General features: G+C 31.4%; 9 protein-coding genes and 1 pseudogene across 12 annotated transcripts; all 10 read right to left on the bottom strand.

The window, feature by feature from the left end:
- Window positions 1-378: 378 nt before the first annotated feature.
- LOC114932701 (uncharacterized) lies at window positions 379-1,938 on the bottom strand. The gene is made up of 3 exons (XM_085482818.1): window positions 869-1,938; window positions 512-632; window positions 379-440 (listed from the first exon to the last, which is right to left on the bottom strand). The coding sequence occupies exons 1-2, from the start codon at window positions 1,672-1,674 to the stop codon at window positions 524-526; spliced, it is 915 nt and encodes a 304-aa protein (XP_085338944.1). The 5' UTR covers window positions 1,675-1,938; the 3' UTR covers window positions 379-440; window positions 512-523.
- Window positions 1,939-2,178: 240 nt separating this feature from the next.
- Window positions 2,179-4,506, bottom strand: LOC114932700 (uncharacterized). The gene is made up of 5 exons (XM_029305026.2): window positions 3,386-4,506; window positions 3,127-3,226; window positions 2,823-2,933; window positions 2,501-2,656; window positions 2,179-2,280 (listed from the first exon to the last, which is right to left on the bottom strand). Exons 1-5 carry the CDS (start codon window positions 4,312-4,314, stop codon window positions 2,224-2,226), a joined length of 1,353 nt encoding a protein of 450 aa, XP_029160859.1. The 5' UTR covers window positions 4,315-4,506; the 3' UTR covers window positions 2,179-2,223.
- An 80-nt stretch (window positions 4,507-4,586) lies between these two features.
- On the bottom strand, window positions 4,587-6,666 carry LOC114932702 (odorant receptor 4-like). 2 transcript variants are annotated; one of them, XM_029305029.2, is made up of 5 exons: window positions 5,580-6,666; window positions 5,260-5,359; window positions 5,026-5,136; window positions 4,801-4,956; window positions 4,587-4,742 (listed from the first exon to the last, which is right to left on the bottom strand). In XM_029305029.2, exons 1-5 carry the CDS (start codon window positions 6,380-6,382, stop codon window positions 4,689-4,691), a joined length of 1,224 nt encoding a protein of 407 aa, XP_029160862.2. In that variant the 5' UTR covers window positions 6,383-6,666; the 3' UTR covers window positions 4,587-4,688. The 2 variants fall into 2 exon arrangements, with proteins under 2 accessions (XP_029160862.2, XP_085338945.1); XM_085482819.1 differs by lacking the exons at window positions 4,587-4,742; window positions 4,801-4,956 and having other exon boundaries at window positions 5,078-5,136; window positions 5,239-5,359.
- Window positions 6,667-6,801: 135 nt separating this feature from the next.
- Window positions 6,802-8,574, bottom strand: LOC146723206 (uncharacterized). Its single transcript, XM_085482825.1, has 4 exons — window positions 8,516-8,574; window positions 7,477-7,576; window positions 7,229-7,339; window positions 6,802-7,146 (listed from the first exon to the last, which is right to left on the bottom strand). Coding segments are annotated over exons 1-4 (423 nt in total). The 5' UTR covers window positions 8,518-8,574; the 3' UTR covers window positions 6,802-6,936.
- A 349-nt stretch (window positions 8,575-8,923) lies between these two features.
- Window positions 8,924-10,516, bottom strand: LOC114932711 (uncharacterized; annotated as a pseudogene). The gene is made up of 3 exons (XR_014924691.1): window positions 9,410-10,516; window positions 9,055-9,175; window positions 8,924-8,983 (listed from the first exon to the last, which is right to left on the bottom strand). The product of XR_014924691.1 is annotated as an uncharacterized LOC114932711 (transcript).
- Window positions 10,517-10,770: 254 nt separating this feature from the next.
- LOC114932707 (odorant receptor 10-like) lies at window positions 10,771-13,092 on the bottom strand. The gene is made up of 5 exons (XM_029305035.2): window positions 11,933-13,092; window positions 11,674-11,773; window positions 11,370-11,480; window positions 11,048-11,203; window positions 10,771-10,827 (listed from the first exon to the last, which is right to left on the bottom strand). Exons 1-5 carry the CDS (start codon window positions 12,739-12,741, stop codon window positions 10,771-10,773), a joined length of 1,233 nt encoding a protein of 410 aa, XP_029160868.1. The 5' UTR covers window positions 12,742-13,092.
- Window positions 13,093-13,134: 42 nt separating this feature from the next.
- LOC114932708 (4-vinylanisole receptor-like) lies at window positions 13,135-15,998 on the bottom strand. The gene is made up of 5 exons (XM_029305036.2): window positions 14,961-15,998; window positions 13,836-13,935; window positions 13,588-13,698; window positions 13,350-13,505; window positions 13,135-13,289 (listed from the first exon to the last, which is right to left on the bottom strand). Exons 1-5 carry the CDS (start codon window positions 15,746-15,748, stop codon window positions 13,236-13,238), a joined length of 1,209 nt encoding a protein of 402 aa, XP_029160869.1. The 5' UTR covers window positions 15,749-15,998; the 3' UTR covers window positions 13,135-13,235.
- Window positions 15,999-17,498: 1,500 nt separating this feature from the next.
- Window positions 17,499-20,122, bottom strand: LOC114932690 (4-vinylanisole receptor-like). Its single transcript, XM_085482814.1, has 5 exons — window positions 18,858-20,122; window positions 18,642-18,741; window positions 18,051-18,161; window positions 17,765-17,920; window positions 17,499-17,572 (listed from the first exon to the last, which is right to left on the bottom strand). Exons 1-5 carry the CDS (start codon window positions 19,661-19,663, stop codon window positions 17,519-17,521), a joined length of 1,227 nt encoding a protein of 408 aa, XP_085338940.1. The 5' UTR covers window positions 19,664-20,122; the 3' UTR covers window positions 17,499-17,518.
- A 1,269-nt stretch (window positions 20,123-21,391) lies between these two features.
- On the bottom strand, window positions 21,392-23,624 carry LOC114932698 (odorant receptor 10-like). The gene is made up of 5 exons (XM_029305024.2): window positions 22,483-23,624; window positions 22,076-22,175; window positions 21,859-21,969; window positions 21,613-21,768; window positions 21,392-21,457 (listed from the first exon to the last, which is right to left on the bottom strand). Exons 1-5 carry the CDS (start codon window positions 23,274-23,276, stop codon window positions 21,404-21,406), a joined length of 1,215 nt encoding a protein of 404 aa, XP_029160857.2. The 5' UTR covers window positions 23,277-23,624; the 3' UTR covers window positions 21,392-21,403.
- A 1,339-nt stretch (window positions 23,625-24,963) lies between these two features.
- On the bottom strand, window positions 24,964-27,260 carry LOC114932697 (odorant receptor 4-like). Of its 2 annotated transcripts, XM_029305023.2 has the most exons (5): window positions 26,229-27,260; window positions 25,875-25,974; window positions 25,673-25,783; window positions 25,307-25,462; window positions 24,964-25,128 (listed from the first exon to the last, which is right to left on the bottom strand). In XM_029305023.2, exons 1-5 carry the CDS (start codon window positions 27,182-27,184, stop codon window positions 25,075-25,077), a joined length of 1,377 nt encoding a protein of 458 aa, XP_029160856.2. In that variant the 5' UTR covers window positions 27,185-27,260; the 3' UTR covers window positions 24,964-25,074. The 2 variants fall into 2 exon arrangements, with proteins under 2 accessions (XP_029160856.2, XP_085338933.1); XM_085482807.1 differs by lacking the exon at window positions 24,964-25,128 and having other exon boundaries at window positions 25,228-25,462.
- Window positions 27,261-27,904: the final 644 nt, after the last annotated feature.

Below are 27,904 nucleotides of genomic sequence, written 5' to 3'. Positions count from 1 at the left end.
AATAATTTTCCAGCAGTTATCTTAATAACATTACTCGATCGCGCTATTATCAAAATGAGACCAAGGGCAGTTTTGTGCGGTAAATTATACCAATTGGTCATGTAAGCTTTTTCGCCAACATTTTTGCACTAATAAATAAACAAAAATTTAAATAAGCTTTTTATAAACATTGTTCTACATTTAAAAAATGGAAAAATAAGAAATATTAAAAGATACACAAAATTTAAATGTAATCAGTAATCTCTTAAACATTAGCTAATTATATAATAATTGCAATATATGTATATAATAACCTTAATATTTAAAAATTTATTATAAATTCAAGATACCTGTTCTGTGAGAATCTCACCAATGTAGCAAAATATAAAAATATTGAAAGCCATAGATACGTATACAATAATATATGACATTATTTTTGCAGCATCAAAATCACTCCAATTCTAAGAAATCAGAAATTATATTTAACATTTTATACATAAACAGACAAAATGCTATTGTAACATATATTCACCTTTTTAAGTATTTAGCATACCGTAATAGAATAATATGCAAGTAAACACATATTCAATGTGCATCCCACCAATTCCACGAGGCAGATATGTTGCATAATATTTTCCATGCGTGATATAAAACTGAAATGTATTTATATATTAAATTGAACACGATTTTTTTGTAAAAGAAATATCTGTATTTTACTTTTTCATAAATATATACATATATATTTTTTATATAAAATATAGAGTTAGACATACTATTTTATCTGATACAGAAATATTTAGCCAGATGGTGATTATACAATAGAATTTTTACCTATAAAAATACGACAAACGCGCAAACATAATGGAATCTTGATATTTGAATAAAGTACCTCAGCACTCTTAAATGATGCTCTACGATAGCAGCCAATTTTTGTTCAGCATACTCGTTTTCGTTATCCTCGTCCGAAACAAGATTATTTAACCATGAGAATAGCATGCTGAGTTGACCGTAAGCGTGCATCGCGAAAACTGCAGCGAGACTGCAAGCGCCAACTGTAATTGAATTCACTATAAAACATGATACTAGCTCCACAGCCAGCATGATCTCGTTCGCGGGACTGAATCTCGTATCAATAAATTTGCTATAAATCGGACAAGTCATCGGATGCATCGATGTCGTTACGTTGCCTACAAGAACAGTAACAGATGTCATCGCTTTGGCTACGACAAAGAGAAATGTTCCGCTTTGCATAAACACCGCGCAGAATCCGGCGACGAAACGACCGATCTTGGCGTATCGCATCATCACTTCCTGATCATCGAGTCTCCGAATTAATTTCCAATCCGTCTCCATGTGTCGCACGCATTCGCGGATGTCGTCGCTGCGCGTAAGAAGCAACCAGTAATTAATTGTACCCATGATCCAATGGCTCAGCGGACCCATAACGCTCAATTTTATCTGCATGTCTTTCTCCTCCAGCGATACATATAATAAACACGGCACCATGACGATCGCTATCAGGAATAAGCAAGCAAGAATATGCGCCTGCAAAGAAACTCTCTCCGTCATCGATGTTTTTGCTCGTGGCCAAGCCGCGATTGGCGTCAGAAACCAACGTGTCAGTTGAAGACTGTAATCATTATTGGTTTTATGTGTAAATTTGGTGCTCGTTGGTAAACGTTCGGAGCACGTCATGATTGTTTCACGGAGGCGTACGATGCACTGACTGATGGGTGGTGCACTGGCTAAAGCTATGTTCGAACGAGCGCCTGCGCGAATCTTTGGTGAACGCTTAGGGTTGTGCTTTCCGACAGAGACGCATGTCTGATCAATAATTATTGCTCGCGGAAATGTGACATGTTGTCTTTAAGAGTGGAGAACACATATGTAGGAAACATATGGCGAATAGGGTAAGTCAATTTTCTCTTTTATAGTTGTGTGTAAATACATTTGTAATATGATGCGTAAGACATATTAAAAAAAAAAATAACTTGAAATTACAAATTTTGTTGATTATAATTGAAATTTGGTTATATAATAAATGTTAATATTTAACTTTAGAAAATATATTTTTTGAATATATAGAAATCTATTACATGTAAATCAATTATGCTTTTAAGTAGCTTGATTATAAAAATTTTGAATTTATTCTATTTACTGAATATTTCTTCTATATATTATACTATCATTTATCTATGTTCTATACAAAATATATATTTATTGTTTTCTAATAGTTAACATTGTTCATGAAGGATTCATCGTTCGTAACATATTTAAATATACCATGGAAGTCTTAATTATCTGAAACAGTAACGTCTCTACCTTATAGAATGCAGATTGATCATTTTGGAAGTTTTAAAGTTTATTTTTAAAAGATGTACCAAAATTAGAAAATGTAACCGGTATATAAAAATGTTGCAATAATAATTTATAATAGAAAGAAATATATAAAAAGTAAATATATAATATATTAAATTTTTATTAATGTTCTTTATAAGTGCGATGTATGTGTCGTACTTACATCACCAAAAGTTGCAACAGATAATTGAAATAATTTTCCAGCAGTTAGTCTGATAACATTATTCGATCGTGCTATTATCAAAATAAGCCCAAGAGCAGTTTCGTGTGGTAATTCATACCAATTGATCATATACGCCTTCTCACCGACATTTTTGCACTAATAAATTTAAGTTTTCTTAATTTTTTATTAGTTTTTTGTGATTAAAAATATAAAAATATTCACAAACAACATAGTAAAAAACAGAATTTATATACAAATTACAAGTTATCTTCTAGATTTTCTGAATAGTCTAATTATTTTTTATTTGAATTCAAATTATTACCTGTTCTGTGAGGATCTCACCAATGTAACAAAATACAAACACATTGAAAGCCATAGCTAAGTATATGATGACAAATGATGCCAATTTTATCGCATCAAATGTATTCAAATTCTGTGAAGACAGAAATTAATTAATTAAAGAGTAACCAAAAATTAATTTCTTATTTTTTATATTTATACATTTTATATACACACATACACCAGATATACATATATAAACACTCATTAAGCTGACAGTTTATAAATTTAAAAAATGTATAAAATACTTTTATAACATGTATTCACCTTTCTTATTTTTAGCATACCGTAATAAAATAATATGCAGGTAAACACATGTTCATTGTACATCCCAGCAATTCCACGAGACAGATACTTTGCATAATAGACTCCATACGCGATATAAAACTGAAATGAGTATATGCATGTAATTGTAATACGTGATATACATCTTTTTTTCTTAAAGATAGATGTGTTGCTATTTAATAAAAGTCAATCTACTCAATCAATTTACCTTTTATCGATAAAATTACACGCAGTGCAAACATAGATACTTAAATAAAATACCTTAGTACTCTCAAATGATGTTTCACTATAATGGCCAGTCTTTGTTCAACGCAATAGTTTTTATCATCTTTATCCACTATAAGTTTATTTAACCACGAAAATAACACGCTCAGCTGAGCATACGCATGCATAGCGAAGATCGTATCGAGACTGCAAATGCCTACCGTAACAGAATTAACTATAAATGTTGATATCATTTCTACAACTTGCATGATCTCGTTTGCGGGACTGAATCTCGTATCGATAAACTTGCTATAAATCGGACAAACCATCAAATGCATCGAAATGGTCTCATTGCCGACGATGACGATCGCGGTAGTTAGCGATTTGGTTATAACAAAGATAAATGTACCGCTCTGCATGAATATCGCGCAGATTCCGCAGACAAAACGGCCGATTTTGGCTTGTTGCAACATTACTTGTCGATCCTCGAATTTTTTAATCAGTCTCCAATCCATTTCCATGTGTCGCATGCATTCTCTGATATCGCTACTGCATGCAAGGAGCAAACAGTAATTAATCATACCCATAATCCAGTGACTCAGCGGACCAATTGCATTCAATTTTATCTCGTTATCTTCCTCTTCCAATAACACGTATAACAAAAAAGGCACCGTAACAATTGCTGTTATGAACGTAGAGACGAAAATATGTACGTATGAAAAAAACCTCTTAATTTTTGTTGCCGTATTTATTTGCGACCAAATACCGATTGGCATTAGAAACCAACGAGCCACTTGTAGACTGTATTCATTATAATTTTTGGACGTGAATTGAACGCTCGTTGACTTACGTTTGGAGTACGTCATGATCACTTCGTGGAAGCGCACAATGTACTGACAGGTGTAAGAGGTAGTCACAAATGCACTGGCTGAAGTTATGTTTGTCAAGCGAGCGCCTGCGCGAATCTTTAGTGCTGATAAACGCATAGGGCTATGCGTTCCGAGAGAACGTATATAATCAATAACTGCTCGCGGAAATGTAGGATTGATTGTAAAGAAAATTTTGTGGAAGTATTAATATGCTTTGATACATATAAGTGTAAATCTGACATAATATTGTATATGATCCGTGCATTGCTAATTAATAAATCAATCAGAAAATTCTTTAAGATATTTGTAATAATAAGTTATAATTGTAAATAATACAATATAAATGGTATTATAATTATGATAATCTGAATTTTTAAACAATCTTTTAAATTATAGTTTTAAATTGTATTTTTTATTACAGATGTTGTGCTTTTATTTTAAAAATGTTATACAAATAAGAGTATCGAAAATCTCTACGATCGCATTCATGCTTACACTGTGACAGTTCGTAACATATTCAGATAGACAAAAGACGTTTTCATAACCTGGAATGATTGATAATTAATTAAAACTGCTAACTAAAAAGAATTTGTTTATACTCACGTCACTGTAAGTCGCAATGGAAAGTTGAATAAATTTTCCAGCAGTTATTTTGATTGCAGCACTCGATCTGGATATAATTAAGATCAATCCAAGAGCTGTTCTATGAGGTAAGCGATACCAATCGATCATGTACGCTGTTTCACCAACTTTTTTACACTAACAAATATGATTTTTATAAAAATATATGTTAATATTTGTTGTTATCAATATTCTCATTTTCTTTACCTGTTGCGTTAAAATTTCACCTATGTAGCAAAATATAAAAATATTGAAACTCATGGATATGTATACAATAGTATATGATATTAAGCTGTTCGCATCAATTTTATTCCACCACTATAATAATCATAACAAATTAAAATGTTTTTAAAATAAAAATTATTGAAATTTCACTGAAAAGTGTGTTATCAAAGTGATTGTGATTATATATATATTCACCTTTTAAGATGATTAGCATACCGTAATTAAATAATATGAAAGTAAACACATATTCATTGTACATCCCAACAATTCAACGAGGCAGATATTTCGCATAATAGATTCCATACGTGATATAAAACTAAAACATATATATATATATATATATATATATATATATATATATATATATATATGTGTATATATATAATTCTATCGTGCAATTTTTTTAAAGAAAAAATATTTCTTTAATATACGTTAATTTAATCATGCATACATACGTTAATTTATTCATGCAAATGCATACTCGTTTAATGCGATTAAATTATAACTAGTGCAAACATGATATTTAAATAAAATACCTCAGTACTCTCAAGTGATGTTTCACTATAATACCGAGTCTTTGTTTAGCGCAATCGTTATTATTATTTTTGTTCACGATGAGTTTGTTTAACCACGAAAATAACACACTCAGCTGAGCGCACGCGTGCATTGCAAAAATTGCATCAAGACTGCAAGCGCCTACCGTAACAGAATTAACTATAAAAGTCGATAACATTTCTATAATCTGCATGATTTCGTTCGCAGGACTGAATCTTGTATCGATAAACTTGCTGTAAATCGGCCAAGCTAGTAGATGCATTGACATGGTTTCATTGCCAATGATGACAATCGTAGTAGTTAGCGATTTGCTTATAAAGAAGAGAAAGACGCCGCTCTGCATGAATATCGCGCAAATTCCAGCGACAAAACGGCCAAACTTGGCCTGTTGCAACATCACCTGTCGATCCTCGAATTTTTGTATTAGTCTCCAATCCATTTCCATATGTCGCATGCATTCACGGATATTGTTTTTTCGTGAAAGAAGCAAACAGTAATTAATCAGGCCCATAATCCAGTGACTTAGCGGACCTATCGTGCTCAATTTTATCTCGATATCTTTTTCTTCCAATGACACGTATAAGAAACACGGCACTGCAACAATTGCTATTAAGAATATGCAGATGAGAATATGCACGCATGAAGAAAATTTCTCGAATTTCGTTGCCGTATTCATTCGCGGCCAAATGCCGATTGGCAGTAGAAACCAACGAGCCAATTGTAGACTGTAATCGGTATTGGACGTGAGTTTGATGCTTGTTGACACCCGCTTCGAGTACGTCATGATTGCTTCATGGAAGCGCACGATGTACTGACAATGAGTGTGACAAATAGTCACAAGGAGTACCCTGGCGTTATGTTTGAGCGAGCGCCTGCGCGAATCTTTAGAGCTGTTTAATAAACGCACGGCGAGTTGTCTTTCTGAGAGAACGCATGTCTAATCAATAACTGCTCGCGGAAATGTATTGTAAAGTGCTGATAATGAAGAGAATTTTTTAAATATATTTTGATGCATGTGAGTGTTAATGTAGCATAATATTTTATGTGATCTTGATATTTATGCATATTACTATTAATAAATGTAATGTAAAAAGTTTTGGATATTTCCTAAATAATGCAATATAAAAGATATAGTAATTAGCAGTTTTTTACATTTTAATTTTACATTGTATTTTTTAATTAAAATTAAATAATATTGTGTTTGTATGCCTTTTAAAAATGTTACACAAATAAAGAAGATAAGAATATTATCGAAAATCTCTACGATCGCATTTATGCTTACGTTGTAACAGTTCGTAACATATTCAGATATACGAGGGACGTTTTAATAACCTGGAATCATGATTGATAACTTACTGAAAATGTTTCTAAAAAGAAACTGTTGATACTCACGTCACTGAAAGTTGCAATGGAAAGTTGAATTAATATTCCCGCAGTTATTTTGATTACGACACTCGATCTGGATATAATCAAGATCAATCTAAGAGCTGTTTTACGAGGTAAGCGATACCAATCGGTCATGTATGCTGTTTCACCGACTTTCTTGCACTAATAAATATATTAATAGAGGTGGCTGTTAAGAACATATGTGTTAATATTTTTGTTAGTCGATATTCAACGGTTTTTTTACCTGTTGAGTTAAAATTTCACCTATGTAGCAAAATATAAAAATATTGAAACTCATGGATATATATACAATAATATATGCTATTATGCCTTTTGTATCAATTTTATTCCACCACTAAAAAAATCATAACAAAGTGAGATTTTTTTTAAGATAAAAATTGTTAACATTTTACTGAAAGGTTGTGTTATTGTCAGTGTTATCAAAGTGATTGTGATTATATACATATTCACCTTTTAAGATGATTGGCATACCGTAATTGAATAATATCCAAGCATACATAAATTAAAAGTACATCCAACTAGTTCTACCAGACATATTTGATGCATAACATTTTCGATGCTCGATATAAACCTAAAATCAAATTTTAAAAAATGTTAAATAAATTTTATCGTTTGATATTTTACAACATTGTATCGAAACTATTTCTATTTACTGATATAAATTGTTTTGTTCGTCTTATTATACATTATAATATATTAAAGTTTAAATAATTTGTAATTATAAAATTTTGTACAAGAGAGAAGAACTTTGTTTTGCAAAATTTTAAAATTTTCAAATAAAACAAAATAATATTCTTTCATTAATTCTTTTATTAATTTATTTTGAATATTGCTTTAAAATTACTTTTTTTTGATGAAGTAGAAGAAAGTATAGCTTTCAAAACCTCGTTTCGATAACTTCTAAGGAGAAAAGTGAGTAGGAATAAAAGTTATATATATATATATACAGGCTGTCCCATAATTCGCGAATCACCTTTCATGGGTAGATAGAGCGTGTTAAACTGAATAGAAAAGTCCTGTATCATTTTGCGACATTTGCAATAATTATTGAGTTATTAACTAAAATATCTAAACAAATGAGCGGGTAGAAAGCGGTAGGCCGAACTCGGTGTGCATGTTGAATGACTTATTTGTTATATGCCGCTTAGTATTAAAAGTATCATCTTACTTTTCGGCACCACTACATTGGTCGCCGCTCGCTGCATGACGCCGCCTCTCGATCAAATAATGCTTTCTACCTGCTTATTCGTTTAGATATTTTAATAAATAACTCAATAATTATTGCGAATATCGCAAAATGATACATGAATTTTCTATTCAGTTTAACACGCTCTATCTGCCCATAAAAGGTGATTCGCGAATTATATATTACTCAGAAACAATAAATGTAGATAAAGATATGGAGGAATATCATATAATAATTTATAAATATAAAATATAAAAAAATGTATTAAACTTTTATTAATACAATATTCCATTGTAAGTGCAAGTATATATAGATTTTACTTACATCACCAAAAGTTGCAATAGACAATTGAAATAATTTTCCAACAGTTATCTTAATAACATTACTCGATCGCGCTATTATCAAAATGAGACCAAGGGCAGTTTTGTGCGGTAAATTATACCAATTGGTCATGTAAGCTTTTTCGCCAACATTTTTGCACTATAAAATAAACAAAAATTTAAATAAGCTTTTTATAAACATTGTTCTACATTTAAAAAATGGAAAAATAAGAAATATTAAAAGATACACAAAATTTAAATGGAATCAGTAATCTCTTAAACATTAGCTAATTATATAATAATTGCAATATATGTATATAATAACCTTAATGTTTAAAAATTTATTATAAATTCAAGATACCTGTTCTGTGAGAATTTCACCAATGTAACAAAATATAAAAATATTGAAAGCCATAGATACGTATACAATAATATATGACATTATTTTTGCAGCATCAAAATCACTTCAATTCTAAGAAATCAGAAATTATATTTAACATTTTATACATAAACAGACAAAATGCTATTGTAACATATATTCACCTTTTTAAGTATTTAGCATACCGTAATAGAATAATATGCAAGTAAACACATATTCAATGTGCATCCCACCAATTCCACGAGACAGATATGTTGCATAATATTTTTCATGCGTGATATAAAACTGAAATGTATATATATTAAATTGAACACGATTTTTTTGTAAAAGAAATATCTGTATTTTACTTTTTCATAATCATATACATATATATTTTTTATATAAAATATAGAGTTAGACATACTATTTTATTTGATACAGAAATATTTAGCCAGATGATGATTATACAATAGAATTTTTACCTATAAAAATACGACAAACGCGCAAACATAATGGAATCTTGATATTTGAATAAAGTACCTCAGTACTCTTACATGATGCTCCACGATAGCAGCCAATTTTTGTTCAGCGTACTCGTTTTCCTTATCCTCGTCCGAAACAAGATTATTTAACCATGAGAATAGCATGCTAAGTTGACCGTAAGCGTGCATCGCGAAAACTGCAGCGAGACTGCAAGCGCCAACTGTAATTGAATTCATTATAAAACATGATACTAGCTCCACAGCCAGCATGATCTCGTTCGCGGGACTGAATCTCGTATCAATAAATTTGTTATAAATCGGACAAGTCATCGGATGCATCGATGTCGTTACGTTGCCTACAAGAACAGTAACAGATGTCATCGCTTTGGCTACGACAAAGAGAAATGTTCCGCTTTGCATAAACACCGCGCAGATTCCGGCGACAAAACGACCGATCTTGGCGTATCGCATCATCACTTCCAGATTCATCGAGTCTCCGAATTAATTTCCAATCCGTCTCCATGTGTCGCACGCATTCGCAGATGTCGTCGCTGCGCGTAAGAAGCAACCAGTAATTAATTGTTCCCATGATCCAATGTCTCAGCGGTCCCATAACGCTCAATTTTATCTGCATGTCTTTCTCCTCCAGCGATACATATAATAAATACGGCACCATGACGATCGCTATCAGGAATAAGCAAGCAAGAATATGCGCCTGCAAAGAAACTCTCTCCGTCATCGATGTTCTTGCTCGTGGCCAAGCCGCGATTGGCGTCAGAAACCAACATGTCAGTTGAAGACTGTAATCATTATTGGTTTTATGTGTAAATTTGGTGCTCGCTGGTACACGTTCGGAGCACGTCATGATTGTTTCACGGAGGCGTACGATGCACTGACTGATGGATGGTGCACTGGCTGAAGCTATGTCCGAACGAGCGCCTGCGCGAATTTTTGGTGAACGCTTAGGGTTGTGCTTTCCGACAGAGACGCATGTCTGATCAATAATTATTGCTCGCGGAAATGTGACATGTTGTCTTTAAGAGTGGAGAACACATATGTAGGAAACATATGGCGATTAGGGTAAGTCAATTTTTTCTTTTATAGTTGTGTGTAAATACATTTGTAATATGATGCGTAAGACATATTAGAAAAAAAACTTGAAATTACAAATTTTGTTGATTATAATTGAAATTTGGTTATATAATAAATGTTAATGTTTAATTTTAGGAAATATATTTTTTGAATATATAGAAATCTATTACATGTAAATCAATTATGCTTTTAAGTAGCTTGGTTATAAAAATTTTATTGCAACAGAATTTATTCTATTTACTGAATATTTTTTCTATATATTATACTATCATTTATCTATGTTCTATACAAAATATATATTTATTGTTTTTTAATAGTTAACATTGTTCATGAAGGATTCATCGTTCGTAACATATTTAAATATACCATGGAAGTCTTAATTATCTGAAACAGTAACGTCTCTACCTTATAGAATGCAGATTGATCATTTTGGAAGTTTTAAAATTTATTTTTAAAAGATGTACCAAAATTAGAAAATGTAACCGGTATATAAAAATGTTGCAATAATAATTTATAATAGAAAGAAATATATAAAAAGTAATTATATAATATATTAAATTTTTATTAATGTTCATTATAAGTGCGATGTATGTGTGGTACTTACATCACCAAAAGTTGCAACAGATAATTGAAATAATTTTCCAGCAGTTAGTCTGATAACATTATTCGACCGTGCTATTATCAAAATAAGCCCAAGAGCAGTTTCGCGTGGTAATTCATACCAATTGATCATATACGCCTTCTCACCGACGTTTTTGCACTAATAAGTTTAAATTTTCTTAATTTTTTATTAGTTTTTTGTGATTAAAACTATAAAAATATTCACAAACAACATAGTAAAAAACAGAATTTATTTACAAATTAAAAGTTATCTTCTAGATTTTCTGAATAGTCTAATTATTTTTTATTTGAATTCAAATTATTACCTGTTCTGTGAGGGTCTCACCAATGTAACAAAATATAAACACATTGAAAGCCATAGATAAGTATATGATGACAAATGATGCCAATTTTACCACATCAAATGTATTCAAATTCTGTGAAGACAGAAATTAATTAATTAAAAAATATCCAAAAATTAATTTCTTATTTTTTATATTTATACATTTTATATACACACATACACCAGATATACATATATAAACACCCATTAAGCTGACAATTTATATATTTAAAAAATGTATAAAATACTTTTATAACATGTATTCACCTTTCTTATTTTTAGCATACCGTAATAAAATAATATGCAAGTAAACACATGTTCATTGTACATCCCAGCAATTGCACGAGACAGATACTTTGCATAATAGACTCCATACGCGATATAAAACTGAAATGAGTATATGCATGCAATTGTAATACGTGATATACATCTTTTTTTTTTAAAGATAGATGTGTTGCTATTTAATAAAAATCAATTTACTCAATCAATTTACCTTTTATCGATAAAATCATACGCAGTGCAAACATAGATACTTAAATAAAATACCTTAGTACTCTCAAATGATGTTTCACTATAATGGCCAGTCTTTGTTCAACGCAATCGTTTTCATCGTCTTTATCCACTATAAGTTTATTTAACCACGAAAATAACACGCTCAGCTGAGCATACGCATGCATAGCGAAGATCATATCGAGACTGCAAACGCCTACCGTAACAGAATTAACTATAAATGTTGATATCATTTCTACAATTTGCATGATCTCGTTTGCGGGACTGAATCTCGTATCGATAAACTTGCTATAAATCGGACAAACCATCAAATGCATCGAAATGGTCTCATTGCCGACGATGACGATCGCGGTAGTTAGCGATTTGGTTATAACAAAGATAAATGTACCACTCTGCATGAATATCGCGCAGATTCCGCAGACAAAACGGCCGATCTTGGCTTGTTGCAACATTACTTGTCGATCCTCGAATTTTTTAATCAGTCTCCAATCCATTTCCATGTGTCGCATGCATTCTCTGATATCGTTACTGCGTGCAAGGAGCAAACAGTAATTAATTATACCCATAATCCAGTGACTCAGTGGACCAATCAAATTCAATTTTAGCTCGATATCTTCCTCTTCCAATGACACGTATAACAAAAAAGGCACCGTAACAATTGCTATTAAGAACGTAGAGACGAGAATATGTACGTATGAAGAAAATCTCTTAATTTTTGTTGCCGTATTTATTTGCGACCAAATACCGATTGGCATTAGAAACCAACGAGCCACTTGTAGACTGTACTCATTATGATTTTTGGACGTGAGTTGGACGCTCGTTGACATACGTTTGGAGTACGTCATGATCACTTCGTGAAAGCGCACGATGTACTGACAGGTGTAAGAGGTAGTCAGAAATGCACTGGCTGAAGTTATGTTTGTCAAGCGAGCGCCTGCGCGAATCTTTAGAGCTGTTTAATAAACGCACGGTGAGTTGTCTTTCTGAGAGAACGCATGTCTAATCAATAACTGCTCGCGGAAATGTATTGTAAAGTGCTGATTATGAAGAGAATTTTTTAAATATATTTGATGTATGTGAGTTTTAATGTAGCATAATATTTTATGTGATCTTGATATTTATGCTTATTTCTATTAATAAATGTAATGTAGAAAGTTTTGGATATTTTCTAAATAATGCAATATAAAAGATATAGTAATTAGCAGTTTTTTACATTTTAATTTTACATTGTATTTTTTAATTAAAAATAAATAATATTGTGTTTGTATGCCTTTTAAAAATGTTACACAAATAAAGAAGATAAGAATATTATCGAAAATCTCTACGATCGCATTTATGCTTACGTTGTAACAGTTCGTAACATATTCAGATATACGAGGGACGTTTTAATAACCTGGAATCATGATTGATAACTTACTGAAAATGTTTCTAAAAAGAAACTGTTGATACTCACGTCACTGAAAGTTGCAATGGAAAGTTGAATCAATTTTCCCGCAGTTATTTTGATCACGACACTCGATCTGGATATAATCAAGATCAATCCAAGAGCTGTTTTACGAGGTAAGCGATACCAATCGGTCATGTATGCTGTTTCACCAACTTTCTTGCACTAATAAATATATTAATAAAGGTGGCTGTTAAAAACATATGCGTTAATATTTTTGTTAGTCGATATTCAACGGTTTTTTTACCTGTTGAGTTAAAATTTCACCTATGTAGCAAAATATAAAAATATTGAAACTCATGGATATATATACAATAATATATGCTATTATGCCTTTTGTATCAATTTTATTCCACCACTAAAAAAATCATAACAAAGTGAGATTTTTTTTAAGATAAAAATTGTTAACATTTTACTGAAAGGTTGTGTTATTGTCAGTGTTATCAAAGTGATTGTGATTATATACATATTCACCTTTTAAGATGATTAGCATACCGTAATTGAATAATATCCAAGCATACATAAGTTAAAAGTACATCCAACTAGTTCTACCAGACATATTTGATGCATAACATTTTCGATGCTCGATATAAACCTAAAATCAAATTTTAAAAAATGTTAAATAAATTTTATCGTTTGATATTTTACAACATTGTATCGAAATTATTTCTATTTACTGATATAAATTGTTTTGTTCGTCTTATTATACATTATAATATATTAAAGTTTAAATAATTTGTAATTATAAAATTTTGTACAAGAGAAGAACTTTGTTTTGCAAAATTTTAAAATTTATAAATAAAACAAAATAATATTCTTTCATTAATTCTTTTATTAATTTATTTTGAATATTGCTTTAAAATTACTTTTTTTTGATGAAGTAGAAGAAAGTATAGCTTTCAAAACCTCGTTTCGATAACTTCTAAGGAGAAAAGTGAGTAGGAATAAAAGTTATATATATATATATACAGGCTGTCCCATAATTCGCGAATCACCTTTCATGGGTAGATAGAGCGTGTTAAACTGAATATAAAATTAAAGTTATTAACTAAAATATCTAAACGAATGAGCGGGTAGAAAGCGGTAGGCCGAACTCGGTGTGCATGTCGGATGACTTATTTGTTATATGCCGCTAAGTATTAAAAGTATCATCTTACTTTTCGGCGCCACTACATTGGTAGCCGCTCGCTGCATGACGCCGCCTCTCGATCATAATGCTTTCTACTTGCTTATTCATTTAAATATTTTAATAAATAACTCAATTATTATTGCAAATATCGCAAAATGATACATGAATTTTCTATTCAGTTTAACACGCTCTATCTGCCCATGAAAGGTGATTCGCGAATTATGGGACACCCTGTATATATATATAAGTTTTTAATATTAAAATTAAATTTAGTCATTAAAATGTAAATTTAAATTCGCTTGCATAAATAGAAGGAGTAATAATTTTTTATTAATAAAACGAACGATTTTTATTAATAAAAAAATTGTATATTAAATTAAGTAAATAGTTTAACAATTACGATTACATCTTTAAAATTATATTCTTAAATATTTATTATTATTTATCTTTAAATATAATTTTTGTGAGTATACACGTATATACAATATTACCTTAAAACACGCAAATGATGGTCCACGATATCGGCTAGTCTCCGCTGGGCCGAATCATTTTCCTTCACATCTTCACCTTCGACGAGTTTGTCTAGACGCAAGGTCAAAATATCGAGCTGACCGCACGCATGCATAGCGAAAACAGCAGCAAGACTGCAAGCTCCGACAGTGGTAGAGTTTACTATGAAACATGAAAACATCTGCATTATTAGCACGATTTCGTTAGCCGGGCTGAATCGGGCATCCACGAACTTGCTGTACGAGGGACAAGGTAGCTGTAGCATCGGGACACTAAGATTGTTGTCGATCGGCACTATCACCGTCGTCATCCCGGACACGATGCTGTAGGAGAAAACACCGCCGTGCATGAATATCGCGCAGAAACCTGCCACGAATCTGCCTAATCTTGCATTCTTTGCCATGATCTCGCGATGCCTCGATCGCTTGATGATCTGCCAGTCCATTTCCATATGTCGCACGCATCGACGTATATCGGCGCTACGCAGCAAGAGGGAACAATAATTCATTCCGCCCATAAGCCAATGGCTTAGAGGACCGATTGCACGGAGTTTCAGCTCGATGTCCTTTTCCTCGAAGAAGATGTTTAACGCGCACGGCACCACAGTGAAGGCTATTAAAAAATAACAGACGAATATTAGAACGCGAGACACAGCTTTTTCGCTGCTCGAAGTTGTGGTAGATCGCGGCCACGCGCCTATCGGCTTTAGAAACCACCGATTCAGTTGTATGCTGTGATCGTGCAAATCTTTAGTCACCGACCGACACATTGTGACTACGCGATGGCACGACGACTACTAATATGACTATTATAGCAATGGTCGTTGTAGCGTCTGCGCGAAAAGAAAGTCTACTACGAAAACAATCCGATCGATTGAAAGCTATCGAACTTGTTGCTTCGGTAAATGTTGCGAATGCATATACAAGTCAGTAGTTTGATCAGAGTTCTACGATTATTGTATGCGACACATGAAGCATTTTATCGAAACATTGCAGAATTATATTAATTTGAAGGCTCATTTTTTGGGATAAATTGATAATACGTAAGAACATATAATTTTTTTTATATTGACGTTTTAGATTCTTCTGATTAATAATATTTTAAGAGTTATGTATATGGTAAATATGTGCATTTTTTATAGTGATAATATAAGGAATGATTAAATAAGATGTTTAAAAAAAAGTTATCTGAAATAAATTATTGTTTGCAGAAAATATAGACCATATATAACATCGTTAATTTGTGTAGAAAATTGTACAAATTTATATTAAATTAAATTAATATATTTTTCTTGAAGATATCTTATTCTAGAAAAAATTAAATAACCAATAATGAAATAAGTTAATAGTAAAATATCGCAAACATCTTTATAAATGTCATTACACATATTAATAAATTTTATGCAAATTTGCGCATTATCTATTTTTGATTGATAAAAAAACTCGTCGATAATAAATATAAAGTCAACCAATAAGTCATCAATATAGACAACAGAATATCGTAAATGATATTTTTATATCTTTGATAATCCATTCCTGAAAGATCAAAATACATTATAATAATTTTTTGATGATTAATATTTATTGAAATGCTTATTTTTTAGCAATTGCTTTAATGCTCAATGAAAATGAAAACTAATTAGATTTTTCATTGAGCATTAAAATATTAGCACACACAATAACTCTCTCTCTCTCTATATATATATATATATATATATAATATATAATAATATTAAGTTCCATCTTCTTTCACACATAGATACATAATACATACAAATATAATCTTGACAATATTTTTTTCACTGTAATCGTCAAATATTAAAATCGAAGATTTTATTTGACTAATACAATGAGACATTTTTGATGTATGATTTACTTGATATAAAAATGCCAACATATAATAACAGTTATCTTATTAATCAAAAATATTTTTAATTATTTATAAATATAACATTATTTATGCAATACAAATGTTATTAATATTCACGAATTTTTCACTATTTTAGCATGAGCAAATAATGCTGCATAATATAAACTAATTAATATTTGCTTAGTCCGTAACTCTCTCCATTTGCGAAAGTGCGTGAGATATATTCGCGCAGCGAAAATGTGTTACCGCGCTTGCGCTGGTTGCAGAATAGAGCACATTGCAACAAATAGGCAGACCTTTACACTGATCGATCGTTTAGTGCAACTTGTTGCATCTTTGGCGCTGCTTCGTGTCTAAGCGTCAAAAGCAGATCGTAAAAAAGAGGAGAGGCTAAAATAGCAATTTTGATACCTGATCTTTCAAGTGCGTGTAACAAATAAGCATTTCCATTTATATATATATATATATATATATATTTATATATGTAGAATATTATTTATGTGTACTTTAATTCTTTCTACAATATATTATGTTAATCTTGATATTCTAAGGATTTATTATACATGTTATATATCAATAAGGAAATGATATTATTAAAAACTAATGATTCTTAAATAATTTCTTATTGCATGTGAATTAATTTACTCCTATTTTTTTACATATATTATAGTTACATAATTAAGGTACGAAGTATATTCAGATATGCTGCAGATGTTTTAATCACCTGTAAGTAGATTAAATTAAATAAGTTCTGCAGAAAAGGTTTTAATTTGATATGCTTGATATTATTTATTCCAAACTTTCCCATGAATCAGATAAACCAGTGTGCTAAATGTGCAGGAATGTAATATACGAAATAATAAAATTTTATTTTTAGATGAAAATGTGATACTTGATGTTATGGAAATATACTCACATCGCCAAACGTTATTAAAGAGAGTTGAATTAATTTTCCGGCAGTGATTTTGATCACGGCACTAGATCTTGATATTATCAGTACCATGCCTAGAGCAGTCTTATGAGGTAAACGATACCAATCAGTAAAATAAGCCATTTCACCTACTTTCTTGCACTGAAATTAATCATATAATTATAAGATAATAAAGAGATATCTTGTGTGAATTGCATAAATATTTATAAAATTTTATTAACAAAATTTTATCTTAAAAAAGAGATATGCACTCTGCTTATATGGGCATTACCTGTTCTGTGATTAGTTCGCCTATGTAACAAAATATAAAGATATTAAAGGTCATGGATACGAACAAAATACCATACGTTGCTATAGTCTTCGTATTTCTCGCATTCCATTCCTGAAATATAAAGTATCTTACGACTATACATACTATTTCATCATATTTAACAAAATAATACACATATTTCATATTAATGAAAAATTTTAAGAGTTTTCTTTTTTTATTCTAGCCATATTAAATTAAAAACAGTAATTATGTGGATCTTTTTGCTTGTGTAGAAAATTAATTTTCTTTTTTTTTTTTTGTATATTACTTATTAGAAAACTGGATTTTATTCTAAATTAGAAAATGCAGTCTAAATTAGAAGTACTAGAAAGTCTTTGGTTTATGTTGCTAATTTTATTTCACCATTATTTTTCTATGTACGAGTAATGACAAATAAAAAAAGACTAATTCTTTATTATATTTTATATATTATTATATTTTATAAGAAAAAAATTTATATGATCTTTCTCGAATTCAAGAATTTTAATTTTGAGGGAGAAGCCAAGATTCTTAAAATAATATAAAAATATATAATAATATTTTTTATTATACCTTAAGCGAACAATAACCAAGCAAGCATAAATTCAACGTGCATCCGACTACTTCCACGAGACATATTTGATTCATAATTTTTTCGAAGCGTGACAAGAAACTAAAATTATTTTAATTATTGTAGATTTCATTATCCTTTCTTTTATTTAATAAATGTTACTTTTTTTTTATTTAATAAATTAATTCTTAATAAAGGCGACAAGAATAATACTTTACTTTAATATACGCAGATGTTGCTCAACTATGTTAGCCAATTTGCATTCAATATATCGTTTCTCCTTCTCTTCGTCAACCAGTTCGCTCAACCATGAGTAAAGTACGGCAAATTGACCGCACGCGTGTGTCGCGAGAACCGCGGCAAGACTGCACGCACCAACCGTGATAGAGTTTGCTATGAAACCGGATAAAAATTGCGTCGCCAATACGATCTCGTTTATCGGAGCGCGATTGATGTCCAGAAGCTTGCTGTAGAATGGACAAGGTAATCGTCGCGTTATGACGGTCTGATTATCAATTATGGTGATCATCGGCGACAGACTATTTACGACGCTGTATGAGAATACGCCACAGTGCATGAAGACGGCGCAGAAGGTGGCTACGGATCGGCCGAACCTGGCGTATTTCAACATCACCGTGCGATCCTCGATTCTATTCATCGCGCACCAATCGTTTTCCATGTGCTCGATGCAACGACGTATATCCTTGCCGCGCAACAGCAACGAAGAATAATTTATCCCATTCATAATCCAGTGGCTCACGGGACCTACTGAGTTCATCTTAACGTCAAGCTCCTGCTCCTCGAGGTAGAAGTACAGCATGCAAGGCACTATTGTGAAGGCTATGAGAACGTAACACGTTATCTGAATGATCCTCGATAGGAGTTTTTCAGATGTGGTGGTGGCACGCGATTCCGGCCAGGCGCCAATTGGTTTCAGGAACCAGCGATTCAGCTGGATACTATAATCGTGCTCATTATTATGATGCGAAAGCGACATCGACTTATCAGGCAGTGATGTCGTCATAATTCTTCGAAAGCGCACGAAATACTGAACGTTTTTTGATATCGTATCTTTCAGCGAACCAGTAAGCGGAATAGTTAATGTAGCGATTGCGCAGATTCTTCTTTACAGAGAGGTTTCCATATTCCGAGAGGTGGGACGTTGTGCTAATCGATAATCACTACTTGTTGCACCGCCACTTGCAACTATAGATACATCTTACAAACTGCGTGCAGTGTGTGCAATGCATTATATTTTATAAGCGATAGTGCAGAATTGTGAAGAATATACCACACTTGATTTACATACATATTCAAAAAGATTTGCTTAAGGTATACAAAACTAATTTATTCATGTAGAAATAAAAAAGATTACTAGAAACGCATCTCTTAATCCGCGAAAGGCGCGTCAATACTAGTCTTTACTACTGATTTCGTGTCGCAACGTCGCGTCGCGTCGATCAGTAGTTAAGACAGTCTTTAAATAGCAATTTTCTGCATGCATTTAAAAGTTATAAATATATACAATAATAAATTAATCATAAATCTCACTTCTTTATGCTTAGAATTTTATATAAAATCTCTTTGACAATCGAGTGATTCAGGTCAAACATTTAGCGACTTCAAGATTCAACGATTTAAGTAAAGATAATCGTTATCTTGCTTATAAATATCTACCTTGGATTTGACGAGAGAAACGCATCGCGTAATCCGCGAACGGCGCGTCAATACTAGTCTTTACTACTGATTGCGCGCCGCAACATCGCGTCGCGTCGATCAGTAGTTAAGACAGCGCTCAAGCAGCCAGATAGTTTATTTTTGACATAGAAAAGACATTTTATAGATGATTGATTGCGAAATCAATTTTGCAGTTGATATGTGGAAACTGGGGATAATATACAGTATAAGAATAATAGTAATAAATGAAGGTAGAAAACAATTGAATAAATATGTTGTCAATTATTAATTACGTATACGTTATATGAAAATATGATGAATTGTTTGTTCGTAATGATTTTCTCGTTAAAGAAAATATATTTTTTCTTTTGCATATTTTTAAATATTCGAACAGTACAGATAAGAATACTCAAAATAAAATTTCAATTTTGAATACGAATTTAATAATTACATTTTAATTAGAAATTAGCTGAAATGCAGAATGGATTATTCATGTAAAACAACTTATTTGGAACTCGAGAATACATTTTCGCACAAAATATTATGTGTAATTAGGAATTATAAATATTGATCAGTTTATGTGTCTTTTTCATAATTATAAATGATTATAACAGATTTCGATTTTTGTTTGCAGATTTTATATATTATTAAAACGTGAAAATTCGGAAGTTATTGAAGGGATTTTACGTAAACACAAGTGCAGGAAATCAAATGCGATATTGAAGGAAAAGTTACTTCCCCTTCGATATAACTTTCTTTCCAGGATAAACACAGTCCAGTAATAAGGTATGTATATCATATGACATTCTAGGGTGCATTTTATAGTTATTAAGTGTTATAAGGGGATAAGAGAGGATATTCTTTCTAACTATATCGTTTGCTATTTGTGCATTATATGCGTATAACTTGTACAGTTATTTTTTACGAACAGGCTTTTCTTTTTTTAAAGAATGTTTCCTCTTTAAAGTATTATATTATAATATATGTATATATATAATATGCACATATATATATTTATATATCTATATGTTATCTACAATATATGTATAGAATATATTACAAAATAAATAATTTTCTCACGAAATAATTATACAGTTAAAGTTCGTAGCATATTTAGATATCCAACAGATGTTTTAATTACCTGAAATGTTTAATGTATAATAAATTCATATTTTGATAAATTTTTTTAAAAATATTATAATTTATATAAATGTTTATTATATATTATTTTGTGTATTATTTGTAACATACATATAAAGATTATTTTCTTTATATGTAGAAAGATGTCATGCTTACAACGCCAAAAGTTGCGATAGACATATGAAATATTTTTCCAGCTGTGATTTTGATTACAGTTCTTGATCGTAAAATTATTAAAATTAGACCAAGGATAGTTTTATTTGGCAATTGATACCAATTAGTCATGTAAGCTGCTTCGCCGACTTTTTTGCACTGTCGCAAAATTTGATCGAATTATGAATAAAATATATTTTAATTACAGACAAATTAATGAGAAAACTGTCATCAAAATGATTATTTTACCTGGCCCGTTACAAGTTCACCAATAAAGCAAAATATAAAAATATTAAACATCATCGATGTAATTAACATGATATATGTTATTATAGTGTTCAAACTTTCTTCATGCCATTCCTGAAAATAATAGCAAACTTTGATAGCAAATAGAATAACACTAAAGAAATAAAAAAAGGATATGCACTTTGTCACTGTTTTCCTTTCTCAAATTTTTTTAGCGTACCGTAATTGTGTAATATCCTAACATACATAAATTAAATGTGCATCCGACTAATTCCACAAAACATATCTGTCGCAAAATTTGCTCCATACGTGAAAGAAATCTGTAATTGATATATTTACAATAGCTAGCAAAATATTCTTCATATTTTTAACTTTATTTTTTAATTCTTAGATTGTTTATTTTGCAAACATTTATAATATAAAATGTTACGTTTGTAAAAAATGCAGTAATGTCTCCAATATATTTTATAGTTTTTTGACATTTTTAAATTAACAAAAATTACATTTTATGGGAAACCAATTTTAACAAGATTATTTGAATGTCACTAAAAATTCAAAATATAATTGTGCCACTTAGTAGATAATTAAAAAAATAATATGTATATATAATTTAAATATTTATCTTACTTCAATGCTCGCAAATGATGCTTCACAACATTTGCTAGTCTTAGCTGCAGAAGCTCTTGTTTTTCATCGACAAGTTCTTCGAGACGTAACATTGCCACATCAAGTTGACCAGAACCGTGCATCGCGAAGACAGCGGCGAGACCACACGCAGCGATCGTGACGTTATTTACCACGAAAGTGGAGAGACATTGCAGGACGAGTACGACCTCGTATATCGGACTGATTCTGGTATCCACGATTTTGTTGAAAGTCGGACATGGTAGGCGACCTGTTGTAATTGTCTCGTTGCCGATGGTTAAGTCTATATGTGACATTCCTCTCGCGAAGTTATAACAAAGAACCCCACCCTGCATGATCAGCGCGCAAACGCCCGCTATCACACGACCTACTCTCGCATTTCTCAGCATCACTTCCCGATCGTGTTCTTTCTTCGCCATACGCCAATCAGCCTCCATATGTTTGACAGATTTCCATATCTGGTCGCTATGATGCAAAAGCGAACAGTAATTGATACCGCCCATGAGACAGTGACTCGTTGGTCCTATAGCCTTGAGCTTTAGGCGGATGTCTTTTTCCTCGAAAAGAATATATAATGTAGCAGGTATTACGATGAAAGCTATTAAAGAGTGACACGTTAATTGAAGAATTTTGGTCAAAATGTTTTTAATCATCGAATTTGTTGATACTTCCGGCCAAGCTCCTATTAATTTCAAGAACCAACGATTGTATTGAAGACTATAATCGTTATCTCGTTTGTAAACTTCTATGACAGACTCGCTAGAAGCAAGCTTCATGGTTGACTCGCGGAAGACGAACTACTACTGATCACTACTACTGATTGTTTTTCAGTGAAGTACGCAAGCGCTTGCGCGCACATACATCGAACAGTGCGAAAAAAATTAGTGCGCCGACTAAGAGAACGTAATCGATACTTATAGTCCCTTCAACTTGTTCCACGAAATCAGCATAACCGTAAAACAACACATTACATGAGCAATAGAGTAAGTCTAGACACAGTTTTTTAACTTGATAAGACAGTGAATAAAATTTGAAGTTACTAATGCTTTTGTTTAATGAGCTAATGTTTTTCATATTAGTTATGTTAAATGACATTTATAAATGGTACAACTGTTTTGTTTTACATATATAGATTTTTCAATTATAACATAAAATATGAAACAAACATATTGTGCGACAACATTGATAAATGAAAGACATGCTTATTGATATGATGAAAAATCAGTTAAACATAGTTACATTATAAGTTCAACAAAGTTTTACATTTGATCTATTCTCTGAAACTTTTATGTTTATCATATGTATATTTTTAATTTTCGTTACGTGCTATTACTGTTGTGTTACTACTCTGTTCTGCAAGTAAATTAAAATATATAAACACACTACAAATATTTTACACATACAATAAAATGTGTAGAATTTCATGAAGATATCGTTTATCTATTTTCTAAAAATATCTTCTCTTTTCTTTTCACTTTCTACTAATAGCATAGAAATAAAATATTTAACATTGTAAAGTAGAATAAAAATATTAAATAAAATGTAATATGAACGTTTATGCTGATATGTGCAAAGCGAAATTCGAAATTGTTTGTGTTTATAATTTGTGCAATGATCACTCTGTGTACTCATTATTTTCAAGGATAAAATATATAAGAGAAACATTTCAGTCACAAAATAACTTACTGTAAAATTCGAACATGCTGTTGCATAATCATCGACAATTTCTTGTCCACGTTGCCGTGAAAATCTTCCCTTCCATCCACCAAATGCTTGATCCATTGCATAAGAACCTCCTACGGCCGTAAGTATGCATCGCGAATACGGCGACCAAACTGCAAGCACTGATGGAATGAAGAATAAAATCCGATAAATACTGTAGCTAGAAGAAAATTTTACTGTATCGCGCGTCGATGATTTACTCTGGCGACCGGATACACTAGAAACCGATACGTCAAATTTCCGTCATCCTCTGTGACCTTGGCATTACTAAATGATATGGCGAAGTAATAAAACAGCACTTCTATACATGAAGAGCACGCATATCGCCACAAGACGATTTTGCGTTTCTAATCATGATGATCCAATCTTAATAATGCTCTGCACTTATCCATTTATCCATGTCTCTTACCTGAGAGAGATAGGACAGAGCTAGTTTCTATAAGATAAATTTTATAATTGTTATGATATTGACACGAGAAAGGAATATCATATTTTTGATTGGTTCTATTTCTGAAAATTGCGCAGGGAGGTATTATAAACAATCTCTCTTCAAATTATACTTCGAAATAATTTGCGGAATAGATTGTGTGAAAATGATGCTTAAAATTATCCTGGATAATTTATAACATGTAATTATTTCCTTAATAATTTTTTAATAAATAATTAAAGCATGAATCATCATTTATTTGGTGTGGATAAATATATCAATTTTTTAGTACAGTAAAAATCTTCGGAAGCTAAAAGCAAATTTAGATTAATGCATTTAAAAATTTGAATTACAAATATGTCCTATATATCATAATATAATTATATAAACACGACTTCTCACATATAATACGTAATATCGTGTGATTATATAGTGACTGTCCGCAACAAGTTTAAATAAGCCATAGCGGTTCTAATAACCTAAAAGAATTAAATAAAACTTATATGCATAAAATATATAAATATATATCTCGTACATAAAAAAATATATTTATAAAGAAAAACAAATTTGCGCACATGTTTAATAATATACATATATGTATATAGAAAATAAATTTACATATTTTTTAATTATAAAAGAAAAGATAAAATAGCTTACAGCGCCGAAACTGCTGAATGAAAGATCCATCACTTTACCCGCTGTAAGCTTAGTAGGATAATTGGCCATAGCAATCACTAAGATAAGATAACGAGCTTGTTTACTAGGTAGACAATACCAATCGATCGTGCAGCAAGTTATGTATACTTTACTCCCCTGTGCAAAGTGTAAAGAGTGCATTTTATTAGTTATATATATTTCTTATCTCACTATAATTTTTGTTTATACTGTGCATATTCTTTGTTAATTTTCTTATTGGTATTTAGTTTTTTATTTTGATCTATTTTTTTCTGATTATAAATATATTTGATGTATCTGTATACAATTTTATCTGTTTTATATATATATATTTTATATATATCCTACCTGAGTATTTAAAATTTCCCCAATATAACACAATATAAAAATATTGAAAGTAAAAGATGTAAGCATTATGGCATATGTTAAAAAGGAGAGTGCATCGTTTCGTTCCCATCCCTAAAACGTATTTTATTTTAAAAAATTTAAAGATCTGCGTGCGATGTAAAAAAAATCGATTACTAACATATGTTACTACTATTTTGCATACCGTTATCACGTAATATCCTAGCAAACACAATATTAAAGTGCTGCCAATAATCTCGATAAAACACATTTCTTCTACTAGATGCTGTATGCGATGTAAAAATCTAGAAATAAATATCGTACCAGATAATCTCTAATATTATACGTACGTTAAAATTTTGTTTAACGAGTTATTAAAATCTTTTTATTGATAATACTTATTTTTATTAATTAAATATTACTTTAAAAAACATTTTTCGTAAATCTAGAATTGTGTAAAATCAATAAACAATCCGATAATTGTCAATATTTCTGACAATTGACAACGAGTTAAATATTCAATAAAGAGACTTGCAATACAATGATTTTAGTCGCTCACCTACGTATCCTCATGTGATGCATGATGATTGTTGCCAATCTTCGAGCAACAGCGTGACTCTTTTTGGACCACAGAGCTTCATTTGGTAGATTCTCCAACCAAGTGGCCAGCATCTCGAGTTGTCCGCAAGCGTGCATAGTAAACAACGCAGTGACGCCACAAACACTCGTAGTAACAACATATACAACGATACCGGTAAGTAAATGTATCGAAAACACGATTTCGTAGGCGGGACTCTGCTGTGGATCAAAGAAGATGTAGTAATTGCCTTGCACCAGCGGTCTAACAGTGACGTTTTCATTGATGACGATCTTGCCACGGACTATCGGTTGTATCAGACGGTAAGTAAAGCCGCTGGTAAACAGGAATATTGTGGTACTAATGACGATGAAACGCCCGGCTTTCGCCCGATTCAACATAATTCTACGATCGTTCGCGTTTCGGACATTTTGCCAATCCTTCTCTATGTGTTTCACGCATTCTCTAATGCTGTTCTCCCGTAACATAAGCGTGAAATACACGGCGGGCACCATAACGTAAAAACAGAACGCGCCGATCATCCTCAGTCTGCTCTTGAACGTATCCAAGATCAGAATCATATATAAAGTCCACGGTATCAGATTGAAGGACAGCAAAAAGCAGCACACCGTTCGAAGGAGTCCTTTCAAAAGTCTTTTATGAAGCCGCGGCTTTTCCAAAATTGGCCACACGCCGATCAATCCCAGGATTATTCTGTGTACTTGCATGGTATATCTTATGTCGTTCTCGTAGTTAGAATTGCGTAGATCCGCGGATTCGGACATGACGGACCGGCAAGGAAAAATAAATTTTCTCCCGATATTTGTTCGCGAGACGATTGCACGATCACGACTGATATAGACGAAACTATGACGAAACTTGTCGGCTGCATTATGTACACTGTTGCGACTGCGTAGATGAATCACTTTCCCAACCATGGTGGTTCGGCGCAGTAAAAAGTTTAGTACTATCGTTTGCGTGTGCGCAATTTTTTGCGACGTATAAACACAGAATCGATTCACATGGGACAATCTTCTTTAGTGTTTTTATTATTTTGCATTACATCGTGGATCTTATTAAAAAAACTTATGTTAAACGAATTGTGAACTCTACGTGAATTGCTAATAGAATAAACAGTCAAATTTGTGTAATATCTAATCTTAAAATTAGATTTCAAAAAATAAATTAATTAAAAGGCTCTGCATCTTTCTTTGACTTCTTATAAAGTTCTTATAAAAGTGAAAAATGAAATTAGATGAAGAAGAAATATTTGTTCATTCGTGTCAAAGATAATGATGATTACAGATTAAATAAAATTTAAGTATTTCATATTGTTATGATATCAGTCATAGAAGGTTCATTGAAGATATAAAATTATGTTATAAATTTTTGTAGCATATTAAAGTGCGCCATCGATGTTTTGATAATCTATATGAAGTAACAAAACAAATTGCATGATTCACGGACAAACTTTAAAAATGATAAGCTTCTATACTTATGTTACTGAATGTAGGTAGCGATATTTTTATCATTCTGCTTGCGGAGATTTTTTCTGGAATATTTGAAACCGCCATTGTGAGAATGTACCGGTTTTTTATACAGAAGACAATGCCAATTTATCGTAGATGTTGTCAATCCAGCCTTAATGCTCTGTCAGA

This window comes from Nylanderia fulva, unplaced genomic scaffold (genome assembly GCF_048542155.1).
Source record: "Nylanderia fulva isolate GAGA-0341 unplaced genomic scaffold, ASM4854215v1 Scaffold22, whole genome shotgun sequence".
Classification (NCBI taxonomy): domain Eukaryota; kingdom Metazoa; phylum Arthropoda; class Insecta; order Hymenoptera; family Formicidae; genus Nylanderia; species Nylanderia fulva.
This window is presented reverse-complemented; position numbering and strand designations above follow the sequence as displayed.